This window comes from Oncorhynchus clarkii, chromosome 4 (genome assembly GCF_045791955.1).
Source record: "Oncorhynchus clarkii lewisi isolate Uvic-CL-2024 chromosome 4, UVic_Ocla_1.0, whole genome shotgun sequence".
NCBI classification, from domain to species: domain Eukaryota; kingdom Metazoa; phylum Chordata; class Actinopteri; order Salmoniformes; family Salmonidae; genus Oncorhynchus; species Oncorhynchus clarkii.
In genome coordinates, this window is record NC_092150.1 from 29,944,812 (window position 1) to 29,962,433 (window position 17,622).

The window sequence follows — 17,622 nt, forward strand, 5'->3', positions numbered from 1 at the left end:
GGGTCACTTAGAAATGTTCTTGTTTTTGAAAGAAAACGTTTAAAAAATTGTCCATTAAAATAACATCAAATTGATCAGAAATACAGTGCAGACATTGTTAATGTTGTAAATGACTATTGTAGCTGGAAACTGCAGATTTTTTACCACATAGATGAGCATTCCTAAAATTCAATTTCAGGTAACACTGTAGGCTATAGGCCTACTTCAGCAAGCATGCAATCTTTATTATTTGTATATTATTTTGTATATTTTTATATATCTTTTTAATGTTTTATTCGTGGGATCTGGAGGCCCCTTGATGATGTCGGGCCTGAGCCAATTGCCTCTTCTCCCTAATGGTAAGTCCACCAGTGCTAGTGTCTGTTTCTCGTCTCTCTCTATCCCGCTCTCTGCAAAGATAATTTTACAGAGGGAAAAAAACACATTTACATTTTTCACCTTGAATATTTTCTAGCTGAGATTGTACGAATGTGAATTCATTTACGCATCACTGGAAACTGTGTGTATTTTAACATATGTGTTGTGTGCCTGCCTGAATGTGAGTGTGTGTGGCTGTGTGTAACTGTGAGTGGGGTGAGTGTTCATGTTACTCTGTGTACGTCCTCTCCACACAATGCTACAATGGACTCCGGCAGTGAGCAGTCAGGGCGCTATTATAGCCCTAATCCTGTCCCTATTATACATGCCAGAGAGTGAGCGAGAGACACAGAGAGGGAGGCAGGGCCAAGGGTGAGGTCATCCCAAACAGAGCACAACCAGGGTCACTGCCTCTCTATAGATGGACACAGAATGACAGAGAGATAGAGGGAGAGGGAGATGGAAGAGCGGATGAAGTAAATAGAACAGGTCTACAGGAGATTGGAAAAGTGGGAGGGACAGAGAAGGGATCGAGGGAGGGATTACTAGGTGTTTAAAACACAAGTGAAACGGAGACAAAGAGAGAAATTCAGAGAAGCAGTGGAAAAGAAACATAGCTACCAAGGATGGTAAAAATATTGTCTTTATTTCATAGGAAACCACACTACAACAGGAGCATAAGCCATGATGGCAATAATGATTGTAATCCAACTGTTGAAAATAATCAAAAAGAGTATTGAAGTATTGATTTATCCTGCTTGGAAATAAAAGTACACACTAAGCTTGTAGATGAAATTGTAAACCAGTCAAATTAAAATAGTAAGAATTGGTACATAAATAAACAATGAATAAATACTGTGAATAAATAAGTGAATAAATAAAACAGAGAAATCACTTAATTAACCTACACCTAGCCAAAACAAACAGCTCTAATGTCGCCATCCTGGTCAAATGTCACAAGATGTCTCTGAATGTCTGCATTTTCTTGCATTTCACCCCAGTCTTTGAGAATCCACAGTGTCCAGCTCTGTGGTGCTTGTCGCATTATGGTCGTCGCTCTCTTACAAAAGTGTTTTCAGCACACCCTAGATTGTAATATTAAAGTTGGAAGACAGTACACAGTCACACATATAATTTTGCACTCTGCCATTTTTGGTGGATTTTCTTTGTACAGACCAAATTGACGACAACAACTACATCAACCACAGTCTCTTGCTTCACGTCTTAGTGGGAAAGCTGATTGATTGTGGAGTTCCTACAGTACAAGTTGACAGAAGAGCTCTCTTGGGATGTCCGTTCATCCTCTTGAAACAAAACACCAATCACAGATAGCACACCGCAATTATTCTTCATTGTCATAGTTTTGTTATTTTCAACAAGCAAAGTATGGATTCGTTTGCATGCTTTTTCTAAATGCATAAATTCTATACATGAGTGTATCTCCGTATTCATTTAGCACAACCACAATAATACTCTCAGGAAAATGATCCTTGTACATTCTTTTTCTATGATTCTTCTTCTTTCAAATGTGATAGTGAGTAACATGTCTTGGTGAGTAAAAACGTCTTGGTAGGCAACTGTGAAATATTAGCTGGTGAGTCCAACTGCATGTCATGGACACTTGAAGATCATCCTACAGCCCCACACATCCTGCACCACTGCACTACTCAGACTTTTGGGTTTCCAATGAGCCCAGCAGACCTACACCATCACACTGTGTTGGGTGTTGTCAGTGTGTTGTCAGTGTGTTGTCAGGGAATGGATTCAACCCATCCATTGTCTGGACATAAGTTCATCTTTTCATTTGTTCTGCTTGAAAGAAATATGCATAGATCAGTTGATAGGGGCGATGAATTATACAATGGAGCTTTTTATTGAAGACAAGCCCTTGGTTTGGCATTGGTCAGTCTGAGGATGACCTGTGTCCTTCAATGCCCTGATTTCACCAGCGCAGGATGCATCCTGAAAATGTCTCATTGGGTCTTTGTGCTACTATGAACGTCACAGTGATATCAGTTTTCACCATTAGTCCTGTTTATGAAGAAATATAGGGATCGATTCTAACCCTTAGTTAACAGTCCACCTGATTGCTCAGCGGGCTAATTTGACAGTCATATAGGACCTTGTCCTAACCCCACTACCCATCTGCCAACCTTCACACACGCAAACACACACCAAACCCTCCCTCCCTTCCTCCCCAAGTCTGATTACTCAGTGACAGCCTTATTTAGGCTGACCTCCTCTTTCACACACCCCTCACATCTCTCACTTTTTTGTCCTCCACCATGGGTATATCCTCAGAGGAAGTAATCAGGGGGTGGTGAGGGGGAGTTGTTGGCGCGGGTAGGTTGAGCCTTGTTTGTACTGATGAGCTTCTCATAGCGAGCCTTGTAGGCGTCCCTTTCTCTCAGCACCCGAGAGAGCTCACACTGTAGTTGTTCCAACTGAGGAGAGAGACAGACAGGAGAGAGACAGAGAGGAGAGAGGCAGAGAGGAGAGAGACAGATAGAAAAGAGACAGTCAGGAGAGAGACAGACAGGAGAGAGACAGAGTGGAGGGAGACAGACAGGAGAGAGACAGACAGCAGAGAGACAGACAGGAGAGAGACAGAGAGGAGAGAGACAGACAGAAAAGAGATAGACAGGAGTGAGACAGAGGGGAGTGAGACAGAGGGGAGAGAGACAGACAGGAGAGAGACAGACAGGAGAGAGACAGATAGGAGTGAGACAGACAGGAGTGAGACAGAGGGGAGAGAGACAGACAGGAGAGAGACAGACAGGAGAGAGGCAGAGGGGAGAGAGACAGACAGGAGAGAGACAGACAGGAGAGAGACAGACAGGAGAGAGACAGACAGAAGACAGACAGACAGAAGACAGACAGACAGAAAAGAGACAGACAGGAGTGAGACAGAGGGGAGAGAGACAGACAGGAGTGAGACAGAGGGGAGAGAGACAGACAGGAGAGAGACAGAGAGATTAGAGAGTTCTTAGAGCTATTATTTTGGAGTTGTTGGCAATGGTGTGTTGTTGTTATTGTGTGTGTGTATCCTACCTGTTGTGTGAGGACGTGTTTCTCGGACTCCAGTGCGTGGCGGTGCTGCAAGCGTTTGTAGCGGCAGGACTGGGCGTAGCCTCGGTTCTTTAGCGTACGGCGTTTCTGCTTGAGACGCACCACCTCGTCCTTACTGACGCCCCGCAGGTGTCTGTTCAGCTCCCGCACTGACAGGCTCACTAGCTGCTCGTCCGAGAAACGTTCATCCACCCCACCACACTGCACACAGGGAGAGGTGGAGAGAGATGCTTACTTCAAAATGTTGACATGAATTTCAGTTGTGGAGAGGACTTAAACATGTTTGTCTGACTTACGTATAGTAGGAAATACGATGGAGCTGGTATGGTGGACTAGTTATAAATAGGCCTATACGTAATACTGATATTAGATTACAGTCTGCTCGTCTATTTAAGAATGATTCTGTGATTGTTTGTGTGTGTGTGTCTGAGTTGTGCATATGTGGTTGTGTGTGTGTGATGTGAGTGTGCCTAACTGTTTGTGTCAGGAGGCACATTTTGGCCACACATGTCCATAATCTGTCAGGTAATCTGACAGAGTGTGAGTGACAGTGATCAGGATTATACATGGCAATAATAGCAGATATTATCATAAGCTCACCCTGTGCTTCACACACTGTACATAGAGATTCTCTCAGACACCTGGATGGGGAATGCAGCTATAGTACAGTACTGAACCATATACAGCAGCACTAGCAGCCCCACACACAGCGCCCTTTACTCTTGCAAAGCCAGGGGAGACTAAGGGGAGAATAATTGATGTAGCCTAGTAAGTGTTAGCTTTAACACAGTTCATTTATCAATGTTGACGCATTACAAATACATGCATCTATTATTACATTTAATTCCATATTCTGCTCTTGCCCCTGCAGGACAAGTAATGCATTTTTAAACATGTAATGTCTTCAGCCAAACTCATTGTCATCTCAGTGTTGAGGCATGCTTTCAATACTTATAGCAGGTACACGACATGCACCCATAATCATGTTCTAATGGTTTAATCCCAATCCTTTACAGCATGATCCCTCTATCACCTCTCCCTCGCCTCTCCCATATGCTCCAGCTCCAACCGGTGTTGTGCTATTGTTGCTAGCCTTCCCACAGTGACACTTATCTCAGTTATTCTACCATCTTTTGTTGCATACTGTCACGCCCCCTGACCCCATTAATTACTTGGAGGTGATGATGATGGTGAAGATGATGGCCATGCATGGGGTGGTGAGGGTGGTGATGATGATGATGTGGGTGATGGTGATGAAGTCGGCCAGAGGGGCTCTGGGGTTGTGGGTAGGTTGCCGAGGAAGGGTTGGCGTTAGGGAGTGATTGGGGGCCAGAGGAGAGGTAGAGGAGTGGACGGTGGCACATATCTGTCCCCTTGGAGCAGGAGATGTCACCTCCACTGTCACTTCCTGAATCCCCGAGGTTACTGCTGGAACTCTGGGAAAGCACTGGAAACTGAGAGAGAGAAGAGATGTAGTGGAGGGTTGGAAAGAGGTTGAGAGAGAGACATAGAAACACTGATTATAGTCTATACATGTTATTACGAACCCACTATCAGAAGAGAATAACAACATATTATTTACAGACATCCTTAGACAAGTTGGACAGTGTTACATACCTGCGAGCTAACAGCTGCAGCAGCTGAGTTCAGTAGAGCCTCCACTGCGTCCTCACAGCCCAGGAAGCTGCCAACCGGCCCCCTCTCTCTGTCTCCCCTCTCTGGCCCTCCTCCCAATGCCCCCAACAGGGATGCAGGCCCCCCCGGCTCCCCTCCAAACTGTTGCTGCAGTGCTGCCAGCCAGATCAGGTCTTCCAAAGAAGCAGGGTTAGGACCCTGGGCACCCCCATGGGAGGGGCTACCCTCCATATTCCCCTGAGAGCCTGAACTGATGCCAGAGGTGTAGCTGTTTGAGATGGACAGGGGAAAGGAGATGGAGGAGGAGGAGGAAGAAGAGAGGGAGGAGGAGGCTGAGGGAGGTGGGTGGGCATCGCTCAGCGTTGGAGAGGGGGGCAGGGAGTTGTATGGGCTGGAGCTGAGGCTGGAGTCCTGGGGAGGGTGGTTGGTGTAGGGGCCGGGGGAACTGGAGGGATCGAGGGGGAGGCCAGACTTGGGGAGCGTACAGGAGGGAGGAAGAGGAGGACTGTCAGGCTTCACCTCAAACTTGAGGAGGTCAAAGTCATTGAGGTACTCCATGGCCAGTGGACTGGGGGGGAGGGAGGGCATGGGAAGAGAGGGAGATGACATGGCCACCGCTTTGGGAACAGACTGAGTTTGTCCGTGTGTCAGGGTTGTGTGTTAATCCACCTCTCTGTTTTAGTGCAGCAGCAGTCCATACACAACCACAGGCCTGATGCCTCCAGACTCTCAGACAGCCCTGGTGTCCAGTTATGGACTGACTGACGAATGTCCTCTGTGGAAAAATCAGTCTTCCTGTGTCCTTGTGAGAGAGAGAAAATGGCATAGATGATTGTTCTCTCAAAGTTGGTACAAAGTCATCTCTATGTGTTAGGTAGACAGGAACTGAGGTCAAGATAACATCAATAGGACAGAGAAGAGGACAGGATGTGGCAAACAAACACAAGAACAACAATCTGGCCATAGACGGAAGAACAGAATTGAACACGTCATACTGCCAATGACCTCTTCACCAGACCTCTTTCTGTATGTCTTACAATTTGTCAGCATGTACAAGTAATAAACCAGTTACAAAACAATTATACCAACTTTCCAGAAAGTAGAGAAATCAGAACTGTCACCCTGTGCACTCAATGAAGTGATTCTACAGCAGTATGTTAGGTAGTGCTGTTCTCCGATGTGAGTATGTGTCCAATGGTCTGTTTGTATGTTGAAGTATTAAGCAAATAATCCTCACCAGATCCCCATTGTCCCTCATAGAGACACACACACCCACACACACACTGATCCATATCCATATCTACCTGTCCTACGTCTACCCACTGATAGCAATTATATTTTATAGAAATGTGTCTTACATTCTTGTCTTACTATATGACTAACACTCCTACTATATGCCAGTCATAAACATGCTATTAAGCAGCAAAGACCAATGTCTGATATAGGCTTTATCAAACAATAGAGACTTTGTTTTTTTTGACACCATGTGTAACATCACATGACTGGAATGGTGTGATAATGAAATAATTGACCATAGTCAAGTCCCACTAATCTTTTTCACTGAGTCTTGCTGTCTGTCATTTCAATGCTATCTGAATTTCGGGGACAAACCAGCAAACACAGTGCACTCTAGATCAGGGTTTCCTAAACTCGGTCCTGGGGCCACCCCTGGGTGCACATTTCGTTTTTTAGCCCTATCACTCCACAGCTGATTCAAATGACCAACTCCTCATCAAGCTTTGATGATTTGAATCAGCTGTGTAGTTCTAGGGCAAAAACCAGAGCGTGCACACTGGGGGCAGGACTGAGTTTGGGACACCCTGCTCAAGATAATGAACTGCAATATAATATAACTTCTACCCCATCTCACGGCTTCAGAATGTTCGTAATTGAAAGACACCTCAGTCATTTCATAACCTAACAAGTCAAAGTATATTTACATTTTTCAAAACACATTCACTAGCATTAGCATTCCCAATATCAAAGGAGATTTCCAAGCCCATGAAATGTTGGGCTCTTTTCAATCCGTATCGCTGAAGTTAAACATGACAGTTCATGTTAATATAACATGAGGAGGGCGATGAAACAATGGAGGCTCCATTCATTTTCACTGGAGGGAAACGAAGTGGGCGGGGGGACCATTGGGCGATGCGAGCATTGGCGAGGGAGCATGACCAGGGCGGAACCAAAGTTGGGGAAAGCTGAACTTTATGCAAATACTACGTGATGTCGCAGCGCTATTGCCCAATCGAAGTTCACTAAAGCTTCCAGCCCTTTAGATTGGCTGTTTATAACTAGCAGTACCTAGTATGCTTGTTAGCTTGCTAGCACCCACATGAGGAAAAGGTTTGCATGGGGAGGTAAAATACGAGTGCTAGTTAAGAAGGCCTGGTACAGCGTGATTTAAATTTAAACGCAATGTTCCTGTGTTAGCGGAGACCACATTCACAATAAACGCTGCATATGTCATTCACGGTAAACGCTGCATATGTCATTCACAATAAACGCTGCATATGTCATTCACGGTAAACGCTGCATATGTCATTCACGGTAAACGCTGCATATGTCATTCACAATAAACGCTGCATATGTCATTCACGGTAAACGCTGCATATGTCATTCACGGTAAACGCTGCATATGTCATTCACGGTAAACGCTGCATATGTCACGGTAAACGCTCATACAATAAACGCTGCATATGTCATTCACGGTAAACGCTGCATATGTCATTCACGGTAAACGCTGCATATGTCATTCACGGTAAACGCTGCATATGTCATTCACGGTAAACGCTGCATATGTCATTCACGGTAAACGCTGCATATGTCATTCACGGTAAACGCTGCATATGTCATTCACGGTAAACGCTGCATATGTCATTCACGGTAAACGCGCTGCATATATATGTCATTCACGGTAAACGCTGCATATGTCATTCACGGTAAACGCTCATAATTCTGCATATGTCATTCACAATAAACGCTGCATAATCACGGTACATATGTCTTACGGTAAATGTATGTCATTCACGGTAAACGCTGCATATCTGTAAACCGCGGTAAACGCTGCATATGTCATTCACGGTAAACGCTGCATATGTCATTCACGGTAAACGCTGCATATGTCATTCACGGTAAAACGGTAAACGCTGCATATGATAAACGCTGCATATAGTGTCCATTCACGGTAAACGCTGCATAATCATATGTCGATATATGTATTTTCATTCACGGTAAACGCTGCATATGTCATTCACGGTAAACGCTGCATATTAAAATGTATATTATTGAATAGTGTCCTAAATCCGATATATGTATTTTTTTTTAAAACGTTTCAAAGCAACGTTTGCGAATGAATGAAGCCCTGTAACTTTTCTCTGCTGTTTTATTCCTTAAGGGAAATTGAACTAAGAAACACTTTATACAGTGCAGATAACTTACCTGGATATTTTGTGGATAAATATGAATTACAGGACAACAAACAGTCTTACAGCAGGAGACCTCAAAGGCAATTCTCCAACATTCACTGAACATGTCAAAATATATTACATTCAGACAGAGACGCTCCATCTTTCTGCAATCTTTTTCATGTTAGAACGTTTTGAAACTTCGACTGTTGGCTAACTACCACAAAACAAATGCATAAACAAACTGAAAAGCCGTCTGATCATGTACACGTGCCTATTTCTAAATACAGTGCTAAATGAGTACATTTGAAATAAGATTCAGGAACAACAACCACAAAATGAATAGGACACCATCACCTACTATTTCCACAACAAATAATCAGTAACAGCACTGATTATACTGATGATGAACATCGTCATTAATGTCAAATGAATAATGATAACTCATGTCAGACAGATGTTTCTACTGGTTCCACTCCAATGCTCAACACATTAATTGTACCCCCTGATGTCCCCAATGGACCGTGACAGAGAGAGAGCAAACTGTGATGGGGCGCCCCAGAGGCCTCAACCTGGCTTCGGCCCAGAGTAGAGGGAGAACGAACCGACAGAAAGAAAGAGAGACATGGGGAAAAAGAGAGAAAAGAGTAGAATAGAACTAGGGAGAGATAAAGCCCCGAAAGAGAGAGTGATGAGAGGGAATGAGAAAAGGATGTGTAGAGACAGACAGGTTGAAAACAAGTTCTTACCGTAGGTCATAGACTGGATGATAGGTTTGGAGGTCCTCTCACCATTTCCCCCCACAACAGTGACTAAACTGAATGAGTGATTTACAGACACGCGTACACAGAGAGAGCGAAAAAAAAAAGAGAGAGAGGGTGTGTGCGCATGTGAGTGTATATGGTACTCTGTCACTGAGTATCACTGCCCCCTCTCTCTCCTCTCTGTTGCAAATCCTTCTCTCCCTCTCTTCGTCACGCTCCCCTGTTCTCTCTCACCCCTATATCCCTCTCTAAAGCCATGGCTCTCTGCAAACATGGTTCACATTTCTCTCTCTCTCTCTCTCTCTCTCTCTCTCTCTCTCTCTCTCTCTCTCCGCAACATACACCTAGGCACCTACACCCATCCCCCTAGCCAACTCTACATACACGTGCATGCACACACACACACACACACACACACACGTTTCTTCTACTATCCTTGTGAGGACCAAACAATTGATTAATTTACTAAAAAAGTGACATGGTTAACAATTCTCACAATGGTATTTCCCTTCATTTTCAATTTGCTAACACCAAGTAACTCTTTGGATTTAGACACACAAATAAACCCTTAAATGTATGACATGCTAAAATGGTGTGATTATCTAATCATTTTATTTAATATAGATCTCTCCCCGATAAGAGTTTGCTACTGGAGAGAATGCTCAAGGTCCTTGTATATCTTTGTAACCAGTGATTTTGAAGGCATTAACACCAATGCATAAAACTGAGGGACACACATTATACTAGTAAAATAAAAGTATTTTAATAGCCTTCTTTGTTTTTATTAATCCATACAATATATGAAATACTTTTGTACACTGTCTAGCATTTAAAATAATATATATTTATTTCTAAATAACAAAAACATGTCACAAGAACTCTACACACCAATTTGCTTACCCTAAGCACTTTAAACAATGCATAAACATACCGTGTTGCAGTATGAAGGACTTGTCATTAATCAAAAGTTCAATATCAACAAAAACATATATGATGTGTAACTATTTGTAATCTCAAAGTATTTCAAATGTAAGGGATGCAAACGCCATCTCAATTCAAGAACGACCCTATTGGATTATCATAAAATGCGGTTTTGTGGAGTAGATGGAGTAGTGGAAATGACGTCAATTCTCTTCAAATAATTCTTTGATTTTCTACATGAAAAAGTCAACTCGAAGATACCAAAGGAACTGACAAGTGATATAATAATACAGGTATCTGGGCATGATCCATGTCTTTGTTCTTTGCCTGTCCCTGCCCCCATGTCCCCTCACACCCCCATGTCCCCTCACACCCCCTTGTCTCTTGGAATTACCCTCAGAAACAGAGCAGTTTTCTTTACCCCTTTGAAATTCATCAAGCGGAGAAATGCATAACAAACCCTTTTTCATGATCCTCTGAATCTAAACTCGCTGATCTGGAGTCTGTGTCTTAGTAATGTCTCGTTAAGTAATCAGTGAGTTAATATTGTCTGCTCAAATCTGATCTGGAGTCTGTGTCTTAGTAATGTCTCGTTAAGTAATCAGTGAGTTAATATTGTCTGCTCAAATCTGATCTGGAGTCTGTGTCTTAGTAATGTCTCGTTAAGTAATCAGTGAGTTAATATTGTCTGCTCAAATCTGATCTGGTGTCTGTGTCTTAGTAATGTCTCGTTAAGTAATCAGTGAGTTAATATTGTCTGCTCAAATCTGATCTGGAGTCTGTGTCTTAGTAATGTCTCGTTAAGTAATCAGTGAGTTAATATTGTCTGCTCAAATCTGATCTGGAGGGTACAAACAAAACCAATACATTGTGCGACAGGCTTGGACACACAGACACCCACACACAAAAAAACGAAAGGACGCACACACATTGATTTTTATCGTTCAACTCCATCCAACACTAACATTAAATTATGTTATCAATTTATCAATCAGATATTGGGCCTTGTGGTGAAAATACAGCCACCAGAGACAATCCTACTATCTCTAGAACCGCAAAAACAGTTACAAATTGACATACACCCCCCCATACATCCCCCCCCTTCTTCTATCTCTCCCTCACTATCTCCCGTCATCTATGTTTCCGGGGGGAAAGCTTAGTGGTTAAACCAACAGGGCCTCCCATGAGTCTGCGGGACAAAGAGAGGTACAGAGGAACTTACCTCATTCTTCATGCCAAATACAGAAGCAGGATCTTCATTTGATCACTATTTTGTTGCTAAGAATTGTCCTGCAGAGCAGGAAATGCAAACTTGTAGTGTAATCATCAACATAGCTCAGACATCACAACTCACATACAGTATGATACCGCGTACAGACACCTCAATAGCTGACTCTGTTTCAGCCCATAACCAACCGACATGTATCTTTCTCTCCTTTGTAAAATCCCTTGTTCTGAGCACTTTCATCTGAACAGCAACACTCCAGCAGTGCTTTAATAGAGTGAGGCTATCAATTTCTCTCAATCCCCTCAGCTGATTCAAAACATTGTGCTACCTTTCAGATGCTCCGATTCCTCACCTGCAGGTAGTCTACCGCAGAGATGGTTGGATACAGTGATTTATCATCAATGAATCAGCCAGCTTTCCTGAAATAACCTCATATTTATGAATCTATGAAGAGATTGAAATGGTAACCGACTCAATGCTCCCAACCACCCATATAACATTTTCCCATTTTTAACCGGAAAATGTAGGGCTATATCTGCGTGTTTATCAATGTCAGCTGGCTAACTTTCAGAAGTGATGCTGCTGCACCCCTCTAAAATGATGATAGCAAAGGTTTTTCTTTAGAGCCACTTATGGTTTTTCTATTGAGTCACTGAAAATGGAGCAGTCTGAGCTGCTATCCACATAAGTTACTGTAATAATCACACTCGGGGTTTGGCATACGCAGTTTTGAGTGTAATATGTGTAGTAGGTATTTCACGGCTCTTTGTGTTGTGTGGTTGAGCAGAGGGCCAGGCTTCGGCCTAGGGCAATAATTAGCCACACGAGCGGGTTGCTCTTCCTGCCACAGAGCCAGTGACGCACCCCAACCCCACAGCCACCTCAGTTTGTTTACCCTAATACGATAAAACAGCTCCTGTCCTGGGTCAAAGGGTCAAAAGGATAGTAGAGAAAACGGAGAATGGAGGCAGAGGGACTTCAGGGAGTAAAATAGCGATTTGGCCTGTTTTTGAGCAGGGCAGGGCACTGACTGAGACAGATGGTGTGAGGTTTTGGTCTGGAGGGACCCTCTAACTCCCTCTGATCCCACAGATACATGTCCTAATCCTGACTAACTCTGTTACAAGAAGCAGGATTACACGGAACAGGGCACCTCCCTCGCAGGATCTGCCTCCTTCACTCTCTATCTCACTTCCCATGCACGCAGTATAACCTGCCTTAACCCTATTCTTTCTTTGAGACATGAAAATTACTGTTTATTATGTCTCTGTGTATATTTTTCTCAGTCCATCCATCTCCTACTATATCCTGAGTCCACAACAATATTGAGGACAACAGTGCACTGTAAAACAACGCACAGGAAACACAGGTGAATGTCAGGTACACAGTCAGATAATGTTCTACTACTAATAATGAATGGTTTACCCTAAAGTTTTTACAATTTGTTCTCCTCTTCCAGTTCTTTATTTTATGGATTATTCACTGATGCAACAGTTGTTTATAGTCCATCTCCCTCCCTCCCCTGTGTGTCTGTGTCTAATCTCAGTATTATTGTAAAATAGATCTAATCCACCACTTCAACTGTTAAGCCCCACTGTATCTTTCCCATTTAATTCTCCCTCCTTCACCCCCCACCCCCTCCCCACCCCCCACCCCCCTTTCTCACAGTCAGTATTATGGGTAGATTCCAATTAGGATTAATTGATTTCACCCCAATTCTTAGACGTGAGAGTTACCAATGCCTAAAACGGTTCCGCACAGTACTGGTACCATGAGCTGTCTGGCATCAGTTTCAACAGTATGTGTTGTTTGTCTGTCTGTGTGTGTGTGTGTTTACTTGTTTACTTAATGAGTGAGGTCTCGTTGTGAGTGGGATTATCAGGCTAGTCAATGGATTAGAGAGCTGATTCTGCTTCTGTAACTGGCATCAGATTAACAGATACCCACGCTTTATTAAAGCGTCTTTAAGCTGTCAGCAGCCCCCCCTCCAACGACTATTGCTTCACCCCCCCCCCCCCCCCCCCCCCCTGAAGTGTCAATACTTCAGTCCAATATTAATCACGATCATGTTACTAGTTTTAACATGTTTTTCTATTAGATGTGTAGGCTCCTAATTTCATTTCTCTTGATTCTAAAACTTCCCAACAATTAATTTCTAAATATCTGTACCGTTGTCTATGGACCGTAGTGACATACTGTGTGTAGTCATCACAGATGAGCTACTGTATGCTGCAACTCACCTTTTCCATTTTTTTGCCATGGCAACCACTCTTCATTTTAATTCGCATACTTGCAGAGAACAGCAATTCCTGTACCACAAATTACCATTAGTTCCGCCTGAATAGATGAATGACCCTAGCCGACCATCTCCTCCCTGGAGAATTATACGTTCCAGTTAGAGAATGGCTATGGATAGCTTAATAACTACAACATTTCAGCAGTATACCGAAGACTACAGGGCTGGATCTGAACAGCCACACAAACATAGGCATTAAAAAGACTCATCTGAATAGACAAAAATACAGACACATAAAGAAAAGAGAGGGGGAGACAGACAGACAGAGAGAGAGAGAGAGAGAGAGAGAGAGACAGCGAGTAGACAGATACAGAGACAGAGGTAAAGAGGGATAAGAAGGAAGAGAGGGATGAAGGGATTAAGGTGGTCGATACTAAGTGGCTCTCCCAAACTGAGAGATGGCACTAAATCTGTTAATTCTCTCCCCTCCCTAGTCCTCCTCCATCCTCCCCTCCTCCTATATCTTTCCTCCCTTCCCTTCATCGCTCCCTTCCGTTACCCCTCCCTCGCTAGTTTTTGGGATTACACTGGAACATATTCATGCAACCCTGTAAAGCCTTTCAGAACTCTACATACACTACATGACCAAAAGTAGTCTCGTCGAACATCTCATTACAAAATCATGGGCATTAATATGGAGTTGCTTCCCCCTTTGCTGCTATAACAGCCTCCAGTCTCCTGGGAAGGCTTTCCACATTGCTGTGGGGACTTGCTTCCATTTTGCCACAAGACCATTAGTGAGGTCGGGCACTGATGTTGGGCGATTAGGTCTGGCTCGCAGTCGGTGTTCCAATTCATCCCAAAGGTATTCGATGGGGTTGAGGTCAGGGCTCTGTGCAGGCCAGTCAAGTTCTTCCACACCGATCTCGACAAACCATTTCTATATGGACCTCACTTTGTCCACGGGGGCATTGTCATGCTGAAACAGGAAAGGTTCTTCCCCAAACTGTTGCCACAAAGTTGGAAGCACAAAATTGTCTAGAATGTCATTATATAGTGTTAAGATTTTAAGATGTAGTGTTAAGATTTCCCTACTGGAACTAAGGGGCCTAGCCCAAAGCATGAAAAACAGTCCCAGACCATTATTCCTCCTTTACAAAACTTTACAGTTGGCACTATGCAGCGTTCTCCTAGCATCTGCCAAACCCAGATTCGTCCATCGGACTGCCAGATGGTGAAGCGTGATTCATCACTTCAAAGCACGTGTTTCCGCTGCTCCGGAGTCCAATGGCAGGGAGCTTTACACCACTCCAGCCGATGCTTGGCATTGCACATGGTGATCTTAGGCTTGTGTGCTGCTGCTCGGCCATGGAAACCCATTTCATGAATCTACCGACAAACAGTTATTGTGCTGACGTTGCTTCCAAAGGCAGTTTGGAACTCAGTAGTGAGTGTTGCAACTGAGGACAGACTATTTTTATGCCCTACGCGCTTCAGCACTCATCTGTCCCGTTCTGGGATCTTGTGTGGTCTACCACTTCGCGACTGCGTAGTTGTGTGCCTAGAAGTTTCCATTTCACAATAACAGCACTTACAGTTGACCTGCGCAGCTCTAGCAGGGCAGAAATGTGACGAACTGACGTGTTGGAAAGATGGCATACTATGACAGTGCCACGTTGAAAGTCACTGAGCCATTCTACTGCCAATGTTTGTCTATGGAGATTGCATTGCTGTGTGACACCTGTCAGCAACAGGTGTGGCTGAAATAATCCACTAATTTGAAAGGGTGTCCACATACTTTTGTATATATAGTGCATTTGGTATAATACGCACATTATGGTCTTGTAATGCTAGGGAGATAGATTCATTCTGTACAGACATATTTCAATCACTTTATAATAACTTTAAGACATACACATAATACTGTACAACAAACTCAACACAAAGTTCTGAAAAACCGATTGAGAAAAAACAGAGAAAGTAATCCTAAATGCGTGGCACTACATTTTGGGGCTGAAGGTAGTACTGTATATACACAGGGTGACAGGAACTCAATAGTAATTGCAGAGAATTGTGATAGCGGTATTTAAAGTCTGATAATAATTGTGATTACCGGTAGTCTTTTCAGCCGAGGGGGCGTCAGCTCTGTGTGGAGGGAATCAACACATGTGAGACCTGTCAGACTCTGACACAGCGGGGGCGAGGGCGGCACTCAGACACACACTATAGTGTCTACTGTAAACTATTGACCACAACCGATCACACACATCAGTCCTTGGCTACCATTTCTCTTTACTCTGGGTCTATAGGGCCCTATTATGAAAAGGTACAACATGTCATTTACTATGAGCCAGGCAATGGTGCACCAGTGGGCATGAGGAGGTGACACATTTTTCCAATTTCAGGTGGAGTATCTAACAATTCCGCTCATAGTAATCTTGATTGCTTCAGCACTTTACTGGCAGTGTAAAGGGGTAGCACAGTCAAAAAGTGTTACAAAAATATATATATATATTTCCTCAATATGAGGCCAAAATAACACTCTGAAATTGTGAACATTATGATAATGCCCTTTTAGTGAAATTTTTGCCTGTTCAGTTGGGATGGACTTTTTGGCCCACAGGATGTAATTATTCTGACAAATGACCAGTCGTCTTTTATTTGCATATGCATCCTCCTACTTTGAAGAGGTAAGAAGGGTAGGCTCTAGAGCAGGAGTGTCAAACATACAGGTCCAATCCGACACATGGCTGGTTTGAGTAAAAACGTTTTTTTAAAAGCATACACAATATATAGAAATGTTAGTTGAGTAGTTTTATCACGACACAATGCCACAGATGTCTCAAGTTTTGACAGAGTGTGCAATTGGCATGCTGATTGCAGGAATTTCCACCAGAGCTGTTGCCAAAATATTGAATGTACATTTTTCTACCATAAACCGCCTCCAATGTCGTTTTAGAGAATTTGGCAGAACGTCCAACCAGCCTCACAACAGCAAACCACATGAAACCACGCCAGCCCAGGACCTCCACATCTGGCTTTTTCACCTGCGGGATCGTCTGAGACCAGCCAGCAGGACAGCTGATGAAACGGTGGTTTTGCACAACCAAAGAATTTCTGCAAAACTGTCAGAAACCATCTCAGGAAAGCTCATCTGCGTGCTCGTCATCATTGACTTGACTGCAGTTCGGCGTCATAACCGACTCGATGGTCACTGGTACACTGGAGAAGTGTGCTCTTCATGGATGAATCCCGGTTTCAACTGGACCGGGCAGATAGCAGATAACACGTGTGGTGTCGTGTGGGCAAGCGGTTTTCTGATGTCAACGTGAACAAAGTGCCCCATGGTTGAACAAAGTGCCCCACAATTGCATTTTGGCAATTTGAATGCACAGAGATACCGTGATGAGATCCTGAGCTCCATTGTCATGTCATTTATCCGCTGCCATCCCCTCAGGTTTCAGCATGATAATGTGGTGGCCCATGTCGCAAGGATCTGTACACAATTCCTGTAAGCTGAAAATGTCTCAGTTCTTCCATGGCATATTCACAAGACATGTCACCCATACAGTATTTTTAAACAATTTTATTTAAAAATATATATATATTTTTTATAAATATTATATATAATATATATAATTTTTTTGGGGGGGGGGGTAAATGTAGAGTAATAGAAAACGGCCTTTCATATTGATAGACGGTAGGACAATAAGCCCAGACAGTCAAATTAAGTCAACATATCCAAGAGAGGATATTAAAGTAAGTGTTTTTCTTTCTAATCCCGATGATTAACTGCCAGGTGCATGAAAGCCAATTATAAAATAGATCAATATAAGATCCTGTGTCTTTTGTCTGTCGGGCCTCCTCCCACCCACTCCACCATCCACCCCATGAAGACAGTCCACAGGAGTGTGGAAATGCATTTCAAACAACTACAATCACACATAAATATCTATGGCTTAAAACAGTTATCGACAAAATAATGCATCAGACACAGATTCAACG

At 43.4% G+C, this 17,622-nt stretch overlaps 1 protein-coding gene across 2 annotated transcripts; it reads right to left on the minus strand.

Annotated features, from left to right (window-relative positions):
• Window positions 1–982: 982 nt before the first annotated feature.
• LOC139407662 (transcription factor Maf-like) lies at window positions 983–9,412 on the minus strand. 2 transcript variants are annotated; one of them, XM_071151504.1, is made up of 5 exons: window positions 9,218–9,412; window positions 5,044–5,856; window positions 4,599–4,880; window positions 3,409–3,627; window positions 983–2,801 (listed from the first exon to the last, which is right to left on the minus strand). In XM_071151504.1, exons 2-5 carry the CDS (start codon window positions 5,668–5,670, stop codon window positions 2,655–2,657), a joined length of 1,275 nt encoding a protein of 424 aa, XP_071007605.1. In that variant the 5' UTR covers window positions 5,671–5,856; window positions 9,218–9,412; the 3' UTR covers window positions 983–2,654. The 2 variants fall into 2 exon arrangements, with proteins under 2 accessions (XP_071007605.1, XP_071007604.1); XM_071151503.1 differs by having other exon boundaries at window positions 5,044–5,863.
• Window positions 9,413–17,622: the final 8,210 nt, after the last annotated feature.

What these genes read in the sequence shown, in the direction of transcription:
- LOC139407662 (XM_071151504.1), bottom strand. Translation starts at nt 5,670, where the DNA reads ATGTCATCTCCCTCTCTTCCCATGCCCTCCCTCCCCCCCAGTCCACTG. An exon ending in ACCATCATCATCACCTCCAA is followed by an intron (nt 3,628 to 4,598) that starts GTAATTAATGGG and finishes CCCTGTGTGCAG; the next exon opens with TGTGGTGGGGTGGATGAACG. An exon ending in AACACGTCCTCACACAACAG is followed by an intron (nt 2,802 to 3,408) that starts GTAGGATACACA and finishes CTCTCTCCTCAG; the next exon opens with TTGGAACAACTACAGTGTGA.